The 21,666-nt window shown below is 45.8% G+C and overlaps 1 protein-coding gene across 3 annotated transcripts in view; it reads right to left on the reverse strand.

Annotated features, from left to right (window-relative positions):
* Window positions 1-21,666, reverse strand: part of LOC135197325 (mucin-2-like) — a 159,858-nt gene that overhangs the window by 20,699 nt on the left and 117,493 nt on the right. Inside the window, exon 5 of one of the 3 annotated variants that reach the window (XM_064224466.1) lies at window positions 19,949-20,969. The exons of the other annotated variants lie outside the window; for them this stretch is intronic. Coding sequence (XP_064080536.1) covers window positions 20,855-20,969 — 115 coding nt within the window. The 3' untranslated portion in view covers window positions 19,949-20,854. Of the gene's footprint in view, window positions 1-19,948; window positions 20,970-21,666 lie in introns of those variants that run through there. 3 annotated transcript variants of the gene reach the window in all.

Genomic DNA, 21,666 nt, shown 5'->3' on the forward strand with positions numbered 1-21,666 from the left:
CTATCGAGATGTTACAGGAATAAGATTACCGTCTTCCATTTCCGCTGAAGAATGGGGATAAGCTGGCAGTCACAACTATTAAAGAATACGCAAATATGTTGTGACGGCCTTTGGGCTCAAGAGATTTGCGTCTGTCAAACAACAAAGCCCTTCAGATCTTTGAGTTCTGTGGAATCTCTAACCTCGCTCACCATCAATGTTTTTTTCTCACCTGTTTTCTCGGAGTCAGACACTCGTGCGAGATCAGGCGACATATAGTAGCCCTGAGTTTCTTGTTGACGAAGTCGGTTGCGTTTATACACCCCCGATGATCGTGTAACATGAGAACCAGGTTTGACTGCAGGCATTCTTCCTTCGGGACTGAATCGCCTTTTTTTGCTCCTCGCTCCTTTCCCTCCTGGCACCAGACGCTCGAGTCAGAGTTGATTCGCTGACGACGTTGGGTTGCGTTGATACACCCCCAAGGTTTTGCTTAGATTGAATCGCCCACAGTCCAGACACTCATCCCTTCAGCGAAGAATAGTGCCTTATGGTCTTCAGGGTACAGCCTGCGTCCTTGATTCGTCTGATTGGGTCAACTGGTCGGTCACCTGACTTTAGTCCAGACGGACTGACGGTGGCATGTCCAGATCGAAGCTTTCAATATGGAACTTAGACGTAGTCTGAAGTTCTTGATGTCAAAGCATTCGAACCTCTCCTACCTGTTAACTTCTTGCATGTGATCAGGAAGGCCTTCTTCTAACCACCCTAGATACGACGAGGGTTAGTGGAGATTTTAAGCATCGTCACAAGTTTTTGGCTTTAGAGAACACAAGGCGGTGTGCTCTCTAACCCTTCGTTGTGGGCCTAAGAATGGTAACCCATTTTGTCCTTGGGCCAGGAGCTTGGAAGCAAGGATGGCACAAGTTAGTGGCAGGAGCCAGAGAGAGTCCTGTGCCCTGTCGGGGCTCTCAAGTTTCATCTACATAAAACTCAAGAAAGTCGAAGTCAATCGGGCAATCTGCAGTGTTTCGAAAAAAAGACCCAGACTTGCCCATATTGAAGAACAGCCTGGCTTTAGTAAGGAGGGGCACGATTGCTCTCGGGCTCTTATATGTGTTGGGTACATGGGTACTGTGCGGGGGTGGGGGAACGAGGAACCCCCCCCGCTCAGCTCCCAAAATGGCCCTTCCCCTTGGGGGGGGGGAGGTTATCGGCTGTACCCTGAAGACCATAAGGCACTATTCTTCGCTGAAGGATGAGTGTCCCTGGACTGCCTGGGCGATTCAATCTAAGCAAACCTTGGGGTGTATCAACGCAACCCAACGTCGTCAGCGATTCAAAACTCCTGACTCGAGCTTTCTGGTGCCAGGAGAAAGGACGAGGAGCAAAAAGGCGATTCAGTCCCGAAGGAAGAATGCCTGACAGTCCAACCTGTCTCATGTTACACGATCATCGGGGGTGTATAAACGCAAACCGACTTCGTCAACAAGAAACTCCAAGGGCTTACATATGTCGCCTGATCTCGCACGAGTGTCTGACTCCGAGAAAAACGGTGGTGAGACAAAAAAGTAGATGGTGAGCGAGGTTCGAGGATTCCACAGAACTCAAAGATCGTGAAGGGCTTTGTTGTTTGACAGACGCAAATCTCTGAGCCCAAAGGCCGTCAACATATTGCGTATTCTTAATAGTTGTGACTGCCAGCTTATCCCATTCTTCAGACGGAAATGGAAGACGGTAATCTTATTCCTGTCAACATCTCGATAGCCTGAAGTAATCAAGACTCAGAGCGGAGAGGTTATAGGTACCTTTCGAGTTAGAGTAGACCGACTCTCTCGGAAAAGGTCCTTGGAAAGTGAACTAGGAAGTATGGGGACCCTCTGTGAATCAGGATCCTGAAGGCAACATGGGGCGAATCAGCGTCATTGTCGCTCCCTGTGACGTCATAAATCCTCTTATTCATTTCTAAGCGATTTTGAAAAAAGGGGAAAAGAGACAAATATCCCATCCCCGTTCAATTCATAGGATGGCGTTTAATGGTACCGATCCCGGATCGAGAATAAGGGAGCAGAGAAGAAGAGCCTCTTCGTCCTCAACATATCGAAGAAGAGAATGAAAGGGCGTCCCTAAAGTCTCCACAACTCTCAACTTACTTCTAAAGAAAGATTCCACTCGGAAGTCAATAGTTGCTGCCGTCGATCGAGACGATTCGTACGGACTTTCGCAATCCGGTAACGAACCTCTAGAGGATCGTTACATTCTACGCCTGTTGTTATAATAGGCTTCTCGTAAACTCGAACAGGGACCGAGAGGAAGATACTTCTTAAGATATGAGAGACTGTGGAATATCAGAGTTGATCTGGACGGCCACTGGTTTCCCAAAACTCGTTACGAGGACTGGAGGGACTACCGAATCGCTTTTACTTCTTTCAGATTAAGGATCCAGGACATCTGAAACCCTATCCAGATGTCCGGCAACTTCTTTCTATCACCTCAGGTGATAAACGCACTGAGAGATGTCAGAATCATTCCTAGATCTTGAATAATATTTCCAGTTTCCCGGTAGGAAAAACTGTGGTCCTGAATTGCAGTCTATTCGGGGAAACAAACTTCTTCAGGAAGGAAATGGTCCCCAGCAAGCTCATCCATTTCCCTCCCCCCGAGTAGCTTACTTTCCTAATAAGGCTGCGCTTTGCCTAAGCAGGAGAGCATATAAAAAAGTGCAATGTTGCGGTAGACTCGTAGTTCTATACCGTGCGGTAACGAGCACCGAAAGGATTAAGAGATAACTCTGTTGAACATGTAAGGCAAAACGATGCAACGTTTATCATCACGTAAGAAATCCCCTCAATCTTAGGCTAAGTCCGTGATTGTAGGGCAGAGTTACAGTAGTCAGTCAATCCCGCAGAGAGACGTAACCGCCAGCACAGATACGGTTAGTCAGTCAATCCTGCAGGAGAGAGAGACGTAACCTACGGCGGCATGACAGCGCCGATCTGTTACTGGCTCGGTTGGACTGGAGACAGACACAGCGTGACAGCAGCCAGCCAGCAGCTTACGAACGTCGTCTCTTAACTTTATGTCTGGGTTGCCAAGCTACCCTATTCTACGAAGAAATAGGTCCGTTATTTTTTTGAGCCGAAAGAACTCTCAAGCTGGTATATTTAAGCGAAACAGAAAAAAAACGCTAAATATATAGATGCGTTTTGTGTCGTCAGAACACTACCATACAACGGTAAAAGATAAATCGGAAACTCCTGGAAGGCTGACAGGGAGTAACGATTCATGTCCTTAAAAATAGACAATAGACCTCTCGGTTTTGCCCATCCGAAGAGGTGTAACTACAGCAAGCGTATATGACTTGAACAACCAGAGTAAAATAACGCAAGGCAAAATATGAAATTATATCACATAAAGTTGTTATACTTACCTGGCAGACATATATATAGCTGAATTCGGAAATACAGCTACATACATATCTGACAGGCAAGTTTTCATGAACAAAACTAAGAGAATCGAAGCAGTCAGCTCAATCTTCTTATGTTTACTGGACATAAGCGTTCATTGACGTAGTTCTACAAGTCTATTTCTTGTACGAGTCTGCGAATGACGAATGAGAGCTCTTCGAATCTTGTCAATAAGAGCTTATTCGCTTACGCAATATCAAGTTAAATGAGATGTTTGTCAATGAGAACTAACCCATTTACGGGACAAGAGATATTTTGTCAATTGAGGGGATACCCACTTACTTGACAAAAACGAAGTATATTGTCAAATGGGGGAAAGTCACTGAATGACAAAACGTAATCAGGGAGGTCAAGCATTTAATTTTTTCGATTCCCGTCTCAAACGAGGAAGGGGCAAGAATCCTGTTAAGAGACTGGGCTTACGGCAGGTAGAACGACGATGTTCAATTCGGTAGCGTAGTCCCTGACTAGAAAACTAACAAAATCTATCTTCTGAAAAAAACCCTTTCAGATGGCTAAAAAAGCTTGCAAAATTATCTGGGAACGAGGAAGAAACTCTCCAACCAGCTTCCTCTCCCGTATCACAACTAATGCCTGCTAAAGCTTAAAATTTATTGGCAGTATGCAAAGGGAAGTCTGTCTTGCGCTTTCCTGAAGAGCGTCCTTTGATGAGTGCCTTTGCGAGAACCCACGAACGTTGCCGAGAGTCCCTGACGTGCAGGACATCGAGCCTTACATAACCGTAATGCCTTATCGCAAAGTCTTGACTGCGGTAGTGGCAACTTAAATTTATTGGCCGAATGGCAAAGGTTGCGGTAGAGCAAACGAGATCTTCCCTTGAGCTTTCCTTAACTCCATCCACCTATGCGAAAAGCAATAATAATTGACAGAGACCTCTTGAATTCACGAAACCCGATGTCTTGCTGGGTTTCGAAGAAGAAGTTGTCTGTTCACTTTAACTTCCTCCGAAGCACTGCCTACTTCACATTCTTTGCAGGTGAGGTAGAAGGTATCACCGGAGGTAGAGGTAAACATTCTTTAGGCCCATATCTGAAACAAGAGCTTGAAGAGTTCAACAGAAACGTTCAGCCAGGCAACACACCTGGCGTGCGCTGGTGCACGCTCGGCGTCCACTGGCTCGCGCTCGGCGTCCACTGGAACGCGCTCGCGTCCACTGGAGCGCGCTCGGCGTCCACTGGAGCGCGCTCGGCGTCCACTGGCGCGCACTTGGCGTGCACCCGCGCGCGCCTGGAGTCCATCCGAGCGTCCCGGGCGGCTCCGCTCTCAAAAGCTTCCTGCTACTATGACTTCTTTTACGTATTCTCGGTGGAAAGACGGACACGATTTCAGGCGACGTTTGCCTTCTTACTTCTCACTGAAACGCATAACGAGAGAGAGAGGGAGGACGTGAAGCGTCCTCTTCTATAAAGCTTCTATTTAGAGGGCGCGAGTCCTTCCGAAAGCTCCAACCCCTGCATGGGGAGGACGCTTCGGAGGACGAGAAGCAATCTTTCAGGATTCGTGCACGCGCACGCACTTTGGCAGTCTGGGGATTTTCATCAGAAACTGCCGAAGGCACGCCAGATCGGTGGGGTTCCTTGTAACCTCCTTAGGCTTTCGACATGCTCCCTCCCCGGGGTCCTGGGAGTCAAGCAGAGGTCCCGGCTAGAGGCGAAACGAGGCCGATCTGACGCACCCTCCACTACACAAGGGGTATCACTGCACTTCTGCACTTCACTTTTACTCTCTAAAGCAAGCACTTTCGATTATAGATACGAATCGAAAGAGTATCAGAGAAAGGGTAAATCCTCTACAGACACTGCTTAGGGCCCGGGCCCGAAGGCAACACTGCAGGGTTAGGAGTAACAATTACAGAAGTAGCACTTCACAGCAATGAAGGAGAGCGAGCACCTCTCGTAGACATATTCATAGCCCGTAGGCCATACTACAGGGTTAGCAAAATAAAGTCTACAGAAGGTTAGCAGGTTCACTGCCCTGACTTTTGTTACTGATTAATTCGTACATACGAATCATACGTCTTCCTTACGGAATTAGACATGTTTACTGATTAATTGCGTACATACGAATCATACGTCTTCCTTACGGAATAGACAAAGTCTCACACTCCTTACATGACAAATCTCAACAAAGAAGCAAGACCCATACCCCTCGTACATACCAAGTGCGGATCTACCGAAGCTTTCGGTAGCCACACCCTATCTTTGCAGACAACCCCGTCTGAAACTAGCCTAACTAGATTCAGATATTTTATGCAAAAATGAATCAAATTCAAATCAATTTAAGATAGCGTATGCCTAGCCACAAATCCCACAAATCCAAGTAAATAAATCAAAAGACAATTAGGATACTTAGCGGCAATGAAGTTTCCAAAATCCTAAGACGGAGGTACTGAAAACAGGTGTTTTCAGCACCAGCGACAGAAAAATTATGAATAGAAAATGGGAATGGTTCCTGATACCCGCCTCCCAGCGGCGGGAATGGGTACTAACCACCTGGCCGACCACTGCGTGTGTCGGAAGTTTTTAAAATTCTGTCGGACTTCAGAAAATACAGCTATATATATATCTGACAGGTAAGTTTCATGAACAAATGAGATTTTACTAATGTATTGCTATGCATTCAGTAACCATGTGCTGGCTGTGAAGTAGTAACCCCTTTTATTTATTATCAATAAGTGTATGAAAGCTGTCAATTAGACTTTGTGCCCTTACAGAGCCAATTCAGTATTTATCAACTATAAAAAGAGGTAAAGATGTAGGCATTTCCACTTACTGAGGTTATGTCTTTCTCGGCAGCTTCAACATAGAAAACATTACTAAAATCAAGAGACATACTTCAGCACATATTAAGGTACAGACAAATATGCTAAAAACTTGGAAATTAAATTTAATAAAACAAATGAATGGGTGCTGAAATGAATAAAACTTTCAAGTTATGGACATGGCCTTAAAATGACAATTTGTCCAAAATTGCATTTTTCCTAACTATACAAACCTGAGGTCCTTTTACAATAGGAAGGTACTAGCGGCAGCTGGATAGGTCGTAAGCTTTCGAACAAGGGGTTCGGTAGTTAACTGCTTGTCCGACAGGCGCGCGCGCGCGACTGGGAGGTAAACAAATCACTTTTGCTTTTGGCCCAAGCAAAAACTGCAGAGTGAGGGGTGGCATGAGGTGGGGCTATGTGTAAAAAAAAGGACCTCAGGTTTGTATAGTTAGGAAAAATGCAATTTTGGACAAATTGTCATTTGTTCCGACACGGCATACAAACCTTCGGTCCTTTTACAATAGGAAGACTCACTTCTTGGTGGGTGGAATCTGAGTCTTTTGTGAACAGACTGGTGTTCGCCCAACCTTGGAAGCCTCCCTGGTCGTAAGAGCGAGGGAGGGATCCAAGCCTCTGTCCGATTGATCGGGGTGTGCACCGCAGGATCAATGGTCAGACCTCTGGACCGAGTACTAAGAGAGAGGCAAGCGTATCTCTTCGTACCAGCAATGTAAGAACTTGTTCCTGTACAGGAGCAAAGATAAAGTCATGGGTTTGACTCTTGTAGGCATCCACTTCCCCCCCTTGTAGAAGGAATGTGGATATTCTGCTCCTATCCCTAGTGAATGGGATAGGATGGGGCTCTGTCATATAGCTCACCGGCATCTCGTCCTTATCCAGCAGGGTAATGACCGTATCCCTCTACCCACAGGTAGAGGGGTAGAAAAAGATAGAAAGAGAAGCCAGTCACTTTCTCATTCACTATCTATTCATACAGTCACACCAGGACTCGATGCTGTTCAGCCTGCTAGGGTCTGGGTTAGCTAGACGACGTGTTGAGCAGCCACCACGGGTCCTAAGGAAACCGATCCAAGGACCTATGGGCAATATCCAAGAGGTATAAGGAAGGTGCCGGTAGTCTGGTTGTACCAGACCCCTGCCTTCCATACCTGCGCCACGGAGAAGTTCTTACGAAACGCCAACGAGGGGCCAATACTTCTGACTTCGTGAGCTCTCGGACGGGACGTACGGATGTCGTCACTACCATCAGCCTCATACGCCCTCCTGAAGACCTCACGCAGCCAGGACGAAAGAGTGTTCTTGATACTTCTTTTTGGTGACCCCGTTGCTAACGAAGAGGCGTGACACTCAGGCCCGAGGTGTCGAGTTCTCTTCAGATAGCGCCGTAGCGTCCTCCCAGGGACAAAGCAGCATCTCATCCACATCACTATCTGCATGAAGTTCCCCGTACTCTCTTCGCCGATGCCAGGTCCAGCAAGAAGAGGGTCTGTGAGTTCCCTGGGTTGCAAGACCTTTGGAGGCTGCTCTTAAGCAGGAGATCTCGAACGAGTTCGAGATGTCCAATCCCGTCAATTTCAGGGACGAGCGTCAAGGCGGCTCTGTATCCTTTGATTGTGGAACTTAGAGGAGCTTCCTCGGCGAAGAAAAACGAGGAAAACCGCTACCTGCTGAAGAGTGGCTCTGAGAGGAGATAGGCCCCGTCTACGACACCAACACAGAAGACGGCCGAATTCCCCTGGTACACAGCTGCAGAGGACTGACGGACGTTTCCAGCCATTTCTGTTGCTGCGCTACGAGCTTCTCGTTCTCAAGAGATGGTGGATAACAGCCAGCCGTGAAGACGTAGGGACTGGACTGCTCGGTGGTACCGCTCGACGTGTGGCTGGGCGAGAAGGTTGTGCCAATGGGGAATTTCTCTCGGTTCTCTTGCGAGAAGAGCCAGCAGGTCCGGATACCAAATGGCCTGTGGCCATTTGGGAGCCATCAGGATCATCCTGAGATTCGGGATGACCAGTGCTCGACTGATCACCTTGCGAATCAGGCTGAACGGGGAAAGGCATAGGCGAAGAGGTCGTCCCACGGGTGTTGAAGATCGTCCTCTGCAAGCTGCCCATGGATCCGGCACGGCCGAGAAGAACACCTGGAGCTTCCTGTTGTGCCGGATGGCGAACAGATCCTCGACTGGTCGCCGCCACAGGTCGAAGAGCCTTTCCGCCACGCCCTGGTGTAGAGACCATTCGGTCCCTATCACCTGATCCCGACGGCTGAGCGTGTCTGCTACTACATTCCTTCCCTGGAATGTAGCGTGCCGACAGCTCTATTGAGTGCGCCTCGGCCCACTCGTGCACCTGCCGAGTCAACTGATACAACGGGAGAGACACTAGGCCCCCCCTGTTTGTTGACGTAAGCCACCACCGTGGTGTTGACGTACATCAACACCACTGAGTGTCCCATCAAGCGGTCCTGGAACTCTTGGAGAGCGAGGAACGCTGCCTTGAGTTTCAGTACATTGATGTGAAGGTGCTTGTCGTTCTCGTACCACACTCCTGAAGTCCGCAACTCTTCCAGGTGTGCGCCCCATCCCTCGGTCGATGCGTCTGAGAGCAGCTGCATGTCCCGGGGGGTGAGAGTGCGCAGAGGCACTCCTCTTAAGGGGTTCCTGTCGTCCAGTCACCCGGCTAGGTCCTGCCTCACCTCCTGTGTCCGTGACAATGGAAAGCTTGGGGGATCCGTCGCCTGTGACCAACTCTCCTTCAGTCTCCCTGAAGAGACCGCAGGTGAAGACGCCCGTTAGGACTGGCTTCCCGAGTGACGACAGGTGTCCGATCACGACTTGCCATCGCTGAGCTACCTGTTCCTGCCGAGACAGGAACTGGTTGGCTGCCTCCCTGAATCTGCTGATCCGCGAGTCTGCGGGGAAGACTCGCCCTGCTACCGTGTCGATCCGCATACCCAGGTACTTCATCCTCTGCTTGTGCTCGAGATCGGACTTTCGAAGTTCAGAACGATCCCCAGATCGCGACAGAACTCGAGCAGTCGATCCCTGTCCTGTAGCAACTGCGAGCGGTAGCTCGCCAGGACTAACCAATCGTCGAGATACCCCATCAGACGTATCCCGTGCGAATGGGCCCCAAGCAGACACCAGAGTGAACACTCGCGTGAACACCTGTGGGGGCGGTTGAAAGACCGAAGCAACGTGGCCTGAGCTGGTACACCGTCCCGTCGAGGATGAAGCGGAGGTACTTTCTGGAGGACTGATGAATGGGTATTTGTAAATACGCATCCTTCAAGTCCACTGACAGCATGTAATCGTTCTCCCTGATAGAGTCGAGCACTGCGCGTGCCGTCTCCATCGTGAACCGGGTCTGGCGAACCAACCGGTTCAGGGGAGAGAGATCTATCACCGGCGCAGCCTTTCGTAGACTTTTCCACCAGGAAGAGTCGGCTGTAAAAGCCCGGTGACTGATCCGTGCCGATTTCTACAGCTCTCTTGCTCAGCATGGTCTTGATATCCTGTCTCAATGCTACGTCCTTTCGATGCCCCTGGAACGTACGCCTGCTGTTGGACCGGTTGGAGGTGAGGGGTGACCGAGATTCGAAGGTTAATAGATCTCCCTCCCGAAGGACATCTACAATCCAGGTCTCGGCGCCGTGGCGCTGCCAAGTTGCCCAATGGCTGGCCAGGCACCCCCCCCACTTCCGGCAGCAGGTGAGGGGGAACGCCGTCCTTCCACTGTGAACGTCGTCTGGGTGGGGCTAATCGACACCTGACAGGAGAGGGCCGATACCGCTCGACTCATTCCAGTCTCGTCGAGGTCGAAACCTCAGGAGGACCGAAGGGGTATTTAAATACGGTGTCCGAAGACACGTAGAAAACGCCTCTGTCGCAGTAGAGGAGGTGAAGTAGCTTGTTCGCACCGTCCAGAACTGAGAGAGCCTTCTTGTCCGGAGACGAGAGACTACTTGGTTCAACCCAGTCGGCAAGCTCCGATCGCGGCAGACCCACCGTCGATTTGGGTTCCCTCTCGGGCCCCAAACGACTCGAGCCGAGACGTGGCTCTCTGGTGGGAGCGGTGATCCTTCCCGAGATCATTGTGCTGACGAATCAGCGCCGTAACCTCGACAAAGTCCCTCTGGATCTCGGAAGTCACAGCATCTTGCAGAGTGGGACCGTTAAGCCCTTCGAACAAGAGCATTTCCGAGAACCTTCCTCCTAAGAAGGGGGAACAGCGACAGCCCTCTCGGTCTTCCCCATCCACTTGCGCATACGTCCTGGCCGGTCCCAGAACCGTGCCTGGCACGTAGGGCGTTGTGGTGGGATCGTGAGGGGCGCACCCCTCACGATCACTCCTCAATACCTCGCTCCTCCCGGTGTAACCCGAGGAGGTTGAAGGTACGGGAGAGGCAGACCTGACGCTCCCTCCTTGCTCGCTGGCAGCACCAGCAGGCTTTGAGGGCTGCAGGCGATCGTCAACCCGCGGTGGCGATCGAGCTGCAGGCCATGGTCGAACCGTCTCCTGTGGAGAACGGCTGGACCTGAGCACAGCGGCCCCGATCTCAAGTATCAGAAGAGCTGTGCTGGTTGCCGTACCCAGGTCGCTTTCTGTGGAGGAGCGACGGTCAGGCGACCTGCAGGCTCCACTGTCACAGTGAGACCGGTGCTTGTCCTCACGGCACGTCACGTCGCTGGTTCCAGCCGTGGCTGGCACCGGCGAACGGGAGGACCTCTTCTCAGCCTCAGCCCGTGGTTGGTCGTGGACCGTCCACGTCCCCGGGTAGCCAGCTGTTCGCCGCGAGAGTGAGAGCTGGTCTGGTGGAGAGTCGCATAAGCGGCTGTCACCAGTCTTCCGCCCCGTGCCGTGAACCTGACGCTGAGCGGACTCAGAGGTCTGGTTCGTGGCTGCACGGTCGCTGTAGGCGACCGTACACTCGGTACCTCCCGCGAACGAGCCAGGCCGAGACGGACCCTGATGCAGTGGCAGAACCACTGACACCAGGCGAGGAAGTACCGGTGTTAGCCGGTACCCCTCTGGTCCCCGTAGTCGTCTTCCTGCGAAGAAGAGACGGGCCCGCTCCCGAAGGAGCAGGAGGACCAGCGGAAGGAACCCTCCCGTCCCACCGAGGTGAGATCGGGTCCCGAGAAGCTCCCGAGGGAGACTTCTTAGGAGGGAGGAGGCAACCTTCTTCTTCCTCGGCTGTGAAGCCTTAGAAGTCGAAGGGGAAGAGGCGGCAGCCGACGACGATGAAGAAGATGAAGACGACGACGACGACGACGACACCTTCCTCCTCTTCTTCGTCAGCTTCCTCAGGACAGACGTAAGATCTGCTATCCAGGGCGGAGCCGGGGCTGCTGTAGCCGAAGCCACAGGGCCCGGACGCACCTGTACAGACAGACCAAAGTCTGGGGTATACCACCACGAACAGGGACGACCATCAGCAGGTATGGGCATCTCAGGAACAGCAGGCACAGCCAGCACAGCATCGGTAGGGACAGCCACGCAGCAACGGCAGGGACAGCCAGCGCAGCAACGACAGGGGACAAGCCAGCGCAGCAACTGCATGGACAGTCAGCCCAGAATCGGCAGGTACGGCAGGCAGCACCGGAAACACAGGAAGTGGAGCAGCAGCCAGCAACATCCTGGTACCGGCGGCAGGTCCAGGGGCGAGCTCTAGGGCAGCGGAAGTGTGGTCGCTGCAGCGCGGCAACCACGAGCGGCGGCGGCACGCCCCCCTCTCGGTACGGCGAACGGCACTTCACAGTGGCTGTAGGCAAGACTGTTACCACGTGAGGCGAGTACACCAGGTGAGGAGGGACGTCGTCACCTGGTTGCGTGGTCACCACTCCATGGGTGACCGCAGTAGGCCCAGACATAGAACCGCAGCCCCTGGACACTAGCACGCCCTGCAAATGGAAGGACGCCCATACCTCACCAAGGTCCACCCTCGTGGCAGTAGCACCTGCGGGAAATAAACAGTAGTAGCGATTAGTGGGGGGGGAGTCCCCTCGCGCGGGGGGGTGAGCCCTCGCCGAACGAGTGGAAGACCCCTAATACAATTGTACATCGGGCACCTGAGCGCCCTCCCCGCGCTCGACGGATCGGGCGAGGAGAAGAACGCCGATAACCTCCCCCCCCCCAAGGGGAAGGGCCATTTTGGGAGCTGAGCGGGGGGGGGTTCCTCGTTCCCCACCCCCGCACAGTACCCATGTACCCAAACAACAATATAAGAGCCCGAGAGCAATCGTGCCCTTCTCGGGCGAATGCAAGGGCATAAGGATCAATTCCCTGACTGAGCGGAACTTGAACCAAATAAATATTGATGCAATCAATAATAAGGGATAAAATGAAAATGCATCTTGCATACGATTCACTTCACAATGAAAAATGCTCGGATCGAGCGCATTTGCGCCCTAGGTACCGAGCGCAAGGGTGAAAGGATCAATTCCTTACCTTTATGGATCAAGGTTCTGGAAACCTTGATCCATAATGAATTGATGCAATCAAAAAATATATGAAAATGAAAAAGACTACTGCGCTTGCGATTCACTTCATACAAATAAAAAAGGGGAAGGATCAATTCCCGGGAATAGCAGAAACATTGATCCCAGTAAACAATGCAATCTCAATAAAAAATGAAAATGAAAAAGAACTGCACTTGCGATTTCACTTCATTCAAAATAAAAAGGGGGAAGGATCAATTTCCGGGTAAGCTCGGAAACTGATCCAAAATGAGTATTGCTACAATCAAAATAATATATGAAAATGAAAAAGAATACTGTACTTGCGATTCCACTTCCATACTAAATAAGTTTCCGTGCCGAGCGCATTCGTTCGGCAACGGGCATACAGGTCAAAAAAATATAAATGAAAAGAGCACTTACTTACGATTTTCATCTACACATTTCCCAACCCAATCTACGCTCGGAGCGAGTGCTCCCGCCCTCGGCACCGAGCATACCCCAATAACGAGGATCTTTCTGGGAAAATGAATTCCCGCACTTACGCCCTTCAGTCCCGGCACTCGGGTAAATCGGAGGGCGTGGTGACACCAAGATCCTTAATTCACAAAGAATTGAATGAAATGATTGTACTTACAATTCATTTCACTAGATAATTAAAAAGAAAAACACAATCATGCGAAAGCAAACGACGATGAACGCGGGCAGAGAGCGATGATACACCGTCCACACGCCAGCAGGCCGAAAGCAAAAGTGATTTGTTTACCTCCCAGTCGCGCGCGCGCGCCTGTCGGACAAGCAGTTAACTACCGAACCCCTTGTTCGAAAGCTTACGACCTATCCAGCTGCCGCTAGTACCTTCCTATTGTAAAAGGACCGAAGGTTTGTATGCCGTGTCGGAACAAACATAGCTTTCACAAAAACTGTAAGAAAGGAAACCTATTAATCTGCCTAAAGTCAATCGCTCTCTCTCTCTTTCATCATTATACAAGTATGTATTAATACTCCTTTTATACACCACACCTCTACTCAATTCTCTCTCCATCATATTACACATATGTATTGGTACTGCTTTCAAACATATGCTTCTCCCTCTCCCTTTTACTAATTATTGGCGCTTTCCCACAGGATTCTTCATAGACAAGTTTTTCATCACAGGCGACCCAGTCTAAGGTTTCTCTCAAGTTTTCCTTAGTAGTAGAAAATTAGCCTTTTTTAAAGACTATCTATTGTCATATCAACATCCAAACTGAACTAACCAAAACTACTGACACTACAAACATTAATAATTTCACGTAAGTTTAGATTATACTGCATTTTTTCAGTGATCAAAACTTTTAACACACTTCTGCAAGAAAGTCAACTGCTCCTTACATTTTCAGTTTTCTCTATATGCTTGGTGAGACATAGAATTAAGTCAACTATTTCTTCATCCAACACATAAATTGTGAGAACGTTCTGACAAAGAATCCATGCCTCATTTTGAGCATGAGCAAAAGCAGTTTGTGATATTTTAATTTGAATATTTTACAAGTAACACTACGGGCACCACTCTAGTGAGTCCAAGCCCAAACCTCATCAAATTGCACATGACCTTTCCTCAGGATCATCTTAACATGATGATGTCAAGTCTTCCCTTTTTGGATTAGATTAGTTCTCTAAACTCTCTTCTGCCTTGTGCCATCTTGTGCTGCAACTGTCCACTAGCACAGGTTGCATAGCAAGTACTTTCCTGCTTAACTGGTACCCAGAAACTTTGAGGTTTTGATCGTACAGGAGGGCACTGGTCTTGAAATGAAGACAGTATAGTAAGTGATGTAAGAGGAAGGGGGGCTAATAATGTTAAAATTCATTTTAAATGCTTTGGTATTTTTCTATTTTTCTTCACTGAAAAATTTGTCTGAATAATCATTTTATAATTCTTAATGTTTGAATTTTTTTAAGTCAAGGCATACTACTTGGCTCACACAGCATTAACAGCTTGCTGTGTTGCAGTGTCTGCTGTAAATATTCCCTGTTTATAAGGTCAATCAATCTTCTTATTGTGAAACTGGAACAATTTTCATGGCAGAGTTAAGAGATCAAAACAAATCCAGTTTGTAAGAGGTTGCAGTACTATTACAAGCAGCATACTCCTGTGCCATAATTTATTTGATTATATAGACCTAATCTTATTTATTTATGCAATACAATCATGACAGCTTATTGGTATCATTCAGACTACTCACTGCACACAGGCACATGACCTTGTGTATTTTTCTATTTTTCTTCACTGAAAAATTTGTCTAAACATCATTTTATAATTCTTAGTGTTTGACTTTTTTTAAATCAAGGCATACAGTCAGCGCCATTTGTACTGAGAAAAGAAAAATTAGCCTGCAGAAAAAAATAAAAAAAAAATGTCATTTTATAAAAATTAAAAAAAAAACTAGTTTATCACTTATGCCGTCATTGCTACTTCCTGATGGGCAAGCCCTTCGACTTGATGACCTTTTGGAGTCACTGTGGAAGACAATCAGCCAAGTTCTGACAGTGGGCAAGGGGTATTTCCCCCCAGACCTTCCTTATTGCAATCTCAAGCTTGGGGATTGTCGACGTATCCTCCTTACAAAGGCGGCGTTTCAAGATTCTCCAAAGGTTTTCTATGGGGGACAGATCAGGTGATTGGTCAGGCCAGTCATGCATAAAATCAACTCGTTGTCAGAGAAGCCACCTTTGGATGCCCTTGAGGTGTGGTAAAGGGCGCCGTCCTGCTGAAGGATCTCACAGCCTGTTTTGGCTAAATCTCTGCTAAATTGTCCTTTAGCAGCTTAATATAATGCTCAGAATGAAGCATTTGACATCTAGGAAGCATGACAAGATTCCCTAGTCCACCGTAGCCAAAGGAGCCCCACACCATGAGGTAGGGCGGATGCTTAACGCTGGTCACGGTCAGCCGCGGGTCACACATTGACGAAGTGCGTGACTTCCAAACCTTCGTGCCTTGTTCTCACTGACGCAGAACGTTGCTTCATCGGTCCAAAGGACCTTATGCCACTGTACAAGGTCCCAGTCCTTATGGTCCTTGGCAAATTGAACACGACAGCGACGTTGCTTAGCAGCCACGAGGGGCTTGACTCGCGCTTCACCTTGGAATATTTCTGACGCTTTTGGATGTTGCGCTGAATTGTCCTTACAGAGACATTTCTAAGGAGCTTAGGGTTCTTTTCTTTCAATTCCTTTGCAGTAATTGAAGGATTAAGGTCCAACTGACGCCTTAAAAGACTTAAAGTCTTCGTAGGAATCTTCAAAGACCTTCCCCCGCCGTGTTTGTGTTCGGGAACGTTATGACCAGATCCAGCCCGACGCCATTTTTGGAGAAGTCGCGACACTGTCTTCTCATTAACAGCAGTAATTTTGAAATTTTCACGGTTTCTATTACCAACTTTATGTAGTTTAACAACTCTCACAATATTATCATGGCTGGTATTTTTACCAGACATCACTCTAAGGGCGTGGAAGACGCTGGCACTCAATTCACAAGCACAAAACGAAATATGTGACCCCGTCCCCCCCCCACCATCAAATGCATCCTTATGGCTGACAATTGGGTTACATTACTCTTTGAAATCGTCACCAGTAGTGCGGGTGGGTGGATAAACAAAACAAGGATTGCCAATTAGTCATTTTGTCCCAGCCAATTTTTTGCAGGAAATATGATACGGGTCCAAAAAACCACAAAAAGATTGAGAATTCCAAAAATTCTCAATACAAAATGGCGCTGACTGTACTACTTGGCTCACACAGCATTAACAGCTGCTGTTGTGCAGTGTCTGCTGTAAATATTCCATGTTTATAAAGTCAATCAATCTTCTTATTGTGAAACACGAACAATTTTCATGGCAGTGTTAAGAGAACAAAACAAATCCAGTTTGTAGGAGGCTGCAGTACTATGACAAGCAGCATGCTCCTGCGCCATAATTTATTTGATTATATAGACCTAGATCTTATTCATTTATGCAATACAATCATGGAAGCTTATTGGTATCATCCAGACTACTCACTGCATACAGGCACATGACCTTGTCATCTCTGTAGGATGCGGATGGGAGTTTTCAGTCGGCCAAAGGTCCACCCACTGGGTTATCAGCAGCCATCTACATGGTTTCCCTAGGCAGTAATGTACATGTATGTTTGATCTTTAGTACACTGCACAACATGGCAAGGACCTTTTCCTTACTCTGCTGATCATTATCAACCTTTCAACCTGTTAGTGATTTCATCTTTAATTCTATGTCCATCTTTCCTTTTCGTTTTCATTGGTCTACACTGCACTGCAATAATTCACTCATTTTATACTTTAATGTTCGTACACCAAGTCTGTTTTTCCATAGCTGCTTTAAGGTTCATATATAACTATGTTAAAAGACCTTTAAATAAATGATAAATAATAACAACAATAAGATGATTTAGCTTACTGTTCCTCAGCCCTTAATACAGCCTTTACAGTAAATATTATCATTATTATTAATGTGGTTGTTATTATTGTATTATTAAAGTACTGTAGTTAATGTGACAAGTGAGTTACGTGCAAAGAAGACCTTTTTCTAGACTAAGGAGATGGTTGTAGGACAACCTCCTACAGATTCAACTAGTAGCACTGGATACTAAATTGTTTGTTTGCTTGGTGTTTTTACGTTACATGGAACCAGTGGTTATTCAGCAACGGGACCAATGGCTTTACATGACTTCCGAACCCCGTCGAGAGTGAACTTCTATCACCAGCAATACACATCTCTCACTCCTCAATGGAATGCTCGAGAATCGAACTAGCGGCCACCGAGGTGGCACGCCAACACCATATCAACCATGCCACTGAAGCGCTACTGGATACTGAAGATCCACATAACACTCAGACCCAGATGGTACAAGACTTTGTGCTGTAATGTGATCTAGTGTGAGCAACAGGCCACAATGATGCCAGAGTCTCAAATAAAATGAGCAAGTAATAAGGGTACTTGGAATTTCCTAAAAATCTGAAAGGTTATAACAACACTAAGATAAAATATTGCCATTGTTTGCTTACAAGTCTTTACCTATTCAACAGAACTTGATCAAATTTGTATCTTATTCATTATTCTATACATCCCAATTATTTGTATCAAGTACACACTAAATCTCATAAACTCTAACAAATTTCAATTTGAAATTTACTGTTTAAGAGTAATTTTCCTTGGCGAACTTGAAAACTAGTCAAATGACAATCAAAATAAATTGTTACCAATAGTTGCCATAAATAAACAGAAGCCATAAGTCAAACTCCCACACTTTGCAAACAAGCAGTGCCTACAATGACCTCAGATATCCAGATAGCTTCCATAATAAGAGATGCAAAGAATTCTTATCTCTATACAGTACGTACACAAACCTGGCAACTGAGAGGTTAAGGAGGGTAAACCAAGATAGACATACCTCCATGTGTAAAAATAAGATGAGGGATCAAGTTGTGATGAAAAGGCTGATGACTGACTAAAATCCATAACTTGTGAAAAAAACCTTGAGACAATTAACCGTAACAAAATCGCCTACAAATATTGTGCCACTACTATAGACATAAGCATGTGACAGAAACTTGCAAAGGTCAAAGGTCCACTCTTCAGATATCACAGAACCCCTTGTAAATCTGGCCAGAATAAGAGAACTTGGAATTTGATGGCAGTTGTCCTGAGCTGGGTCGAGCATTCCGAAAAGCATTGAATTATGCTCAACCTCAAAACCATGGAAACCAAAAAGGGGTCTAATTCCATGAACTCAAGAAAAGAGAAAACCAAGAATGACAAGACTGGAAAGAGACAAATTACCAAAGAGCCTAGACTGACAGATAAGAAATTCTGGAGGAAAATTGGGTAACGCATCAAAACCCAAGGTGTCCAAGAACAAACCCTTACTAAACAACTCTCAGCCCCGAAGTCTGGGACCAACTGAAGTGCTTGCAATGAGCTTCATTAAAAACAGCTATGCACAAACTGAGCTCTCCCTGAATATCAATAATTGGGAGGAGAAAACATACATTAGTGACAAAAACAAGAAAGAAAAAAATTAAAATCAAAAGATACTACAGGCAGTCCCCGGGTTACGACGGGGGTTCCGTTCTTGAGACGTGTCGTAAGCCAAAAATCGTTGTAAGCCAGAATATCGTAAAAAATCCTAAGAAAACCTTACTTTTAATGCTTTGGGGACATTTAAAACTATGTAAACTGCATTCTTATTGCATTTTTCATAAAAAAAAAAAACCCTTGAAATTTTGATTATTTTGCATTTTTGGGTCATATTTCATCTGCCAGATCAGTGTTGTGGGCGTTGTAACCCTGGAAATAATTTCTGATGAATATAATTGAAAGGCACCTTAACCTTGGAACATTGTAAGCCGAGACTGTCGTAACCCGGGGACTGCCTGTATAGGTTCTTAGCGAGATTTTATCCTTGGTAATGGCAACCCCAAAATCCTGACCACTAAAACTTTTAAGTGTAAGTCATGTGAAACTGGTTACACTTGTTAAGTATATCTCGCAGACAACCATCTCAGCTCTTTCACATTTTGATTATCCAATCATTGTAATTATGTCTTTAAACTATACCATATCATATATCCTGACTTAAATAAGCTTGACAAGGATTTGTCCTTCAACGAGGAGCAAAAATGGCTGATTGCCCTGCTAACACAACGAGTTAGCTTTCGAGAAATCTTTAGTCGCCACCTTCACATTTTTCCTAAATCTCTGTGCATATAACTTTCTTGGTTCACCGATTCCCAATACTACTATATTCTCATAAAGCACAAATTGTTACTTAAAAGCAGTAAATGTTTTGCCAAAACACCTTTATATAAAAAATCAGCTAACACACCAAAGGAGATCTAGCATTTTTATTATTATATTATTGATATTATTGTTTCTGTTTGGTTATGGAGGAAACCTTCACTTGTTATCTTTCCTAACCATTTTTCCTTTCCAATTACTTCTGTTGGTTTAACTGAGTAATATGCCCCCTTGCAAATATACAAAGAGGTTTGGTTTTATATATAAAAAAAATAAAATATTACAAGAAAGGATCTATTCTTGGAATCTTAATAAAAACTAAATGTTTTTATCAACATTTCATAAATAATTTATTATATACTAGCTTAATACTTCTCTCTAGTTCATATTAAATAATAAAAGTTTCTTATACAAAATGTATCCAAGATATAGGAACATAAATATAATTCTAATTCTTTTTAAGCATCAACAAAATAACATTTCTAATTGTCAACATACATTAGTAAATAGCAACTGCACTATATTAAAAAAGCAAAAATATCTGGTTCCAGCTACAGATTACAATACAGAACACCTGTATTTCTAAGTCATATATATTTAAGCTAAACAATTTATAAAAAATTTTGCAGAGTAAATAACGTGCAACAGTACATATACTGTAAAATGAAGACATTAAGCCATTTCCAAAAATTCCCTACCTTGCATCAAGGTAATATTACATTGTAGGTTGGCTTAATGGTCTTCAACCAAAGAATGTATTCTTGAACATTATATTATTACATTCAGTCCATAAGTTCCAAAGAACATCATTCAGTATCATGTACAAAAACATCTGCTAACAACAAAATCCCAGATTTAACAATTCACAGAAAAACAAGATACCATCACTGATACCTTGAATGCTGTATAAATTACTGAGAGTTACATCTTCATGAGCTTTTTATAATATTATCCTTCAAGAAAACACAAAAATCCTTCAGAAGTCTCTTCCCCTGAAGACGTTAGTTCCATTCCATAAACGGGAGACGACAGTACAACTCCACAAAAGGCAGTACGTATAGTAGTATGAAGTTTGGTAATCCACTCCAATTTCAAGCGTTGTATTCTTCTGTAGTCTTTATACTTTTTACATTGCCAAAGACTGTAACATTCTTCTATTATTAGATATTTCGTTACTTGTCCACAATCAGCTTCAAACAGCAAAAATTACAGCCCCGATCAGTTTTAAATAAGCCTTCATCTCAGATATCATTCTATGTTTAAATGAAAATACTGTAGGTTCATAATTTCCTGGAGACTACTTCAAGTGCAGTATTTGATATGAGAGTCCGTCATTAAGAGTTGGGTATCACTGTCCTCCAAAGGATGGCCCAGCTAAAGTGCTTCTTGAGGCTGCCGTGTAATGTGATGAGTGGCTAATTCTGACAGTCGGACGTCTTTGGCTGCTTCCTTGCCTGGCTTCCCTATTGAAAATATCTAAGTAACTCCTGCATTTATGACATATAATCAGTTCACCCTAGGATTCATGCAATTTACCAACCAACACACCTAATCTCCATAATTAAATGATAGAATGAGGACTAGGTAAAAACAGTTCCAGTCTGAAGTGTAATTATCATTCAACTACTGTAAGCAGCAGAGGCACAGATAAAGGAAAAGAAATTGAGGTGATTTTGAAGAGTGACTACAAAATGCTCTATTTGTGGCTGGAGTGTGGTGGGAAGACCATATTCAAATTGAGAAATATGCATAGCAATGTGCTGTCCAGTGGCTGGAAAAAATAGACCAGACCCTTAAGCTATGGTTAGTTTGAAGATCTGATGAGAAGGGATGAGGAGCAGTTAGTACAAAAATGATTTAATACAGAATTAGCAAGATAAAGACCAGTCAACTGCCCAAGAAAAGGACCAATATAAAGGCCAAGAAACACATGGAGAAGGCCATACATGGATACCTGACAATGGCAGTTTATGCAAAAGTGCACAAGGCAAAAAGATAATTGAGAAATTTCATGGTGGTCATAATGATGCTGTACTTTTATGATTTTAAAATCACAAATGCTTCATCTATTTTCCCCTTAAAGATTGTCTGATACAAATCACACAAAAAATGGCTCCAAGACCTATGGTATATTATAAGACCTTTGGAAATATACAGCAA

The sequence above is a fragment of the Macrobrachium nipponense genome, chromosome 18 (assembly GCF_015104395.2).
Source record: "Macrobrachium nipponense isolate FS-2020 chromosome 18, ASM1510439v2, whole genome shotgun sequence".
NCBI classification, from domain to species: Eukaryota; Metazoa; Arthropoda; class Malacostraca; order Decapoda; family Palaemonidae; genus Macrobrachium; species Macrobrachium nipponense.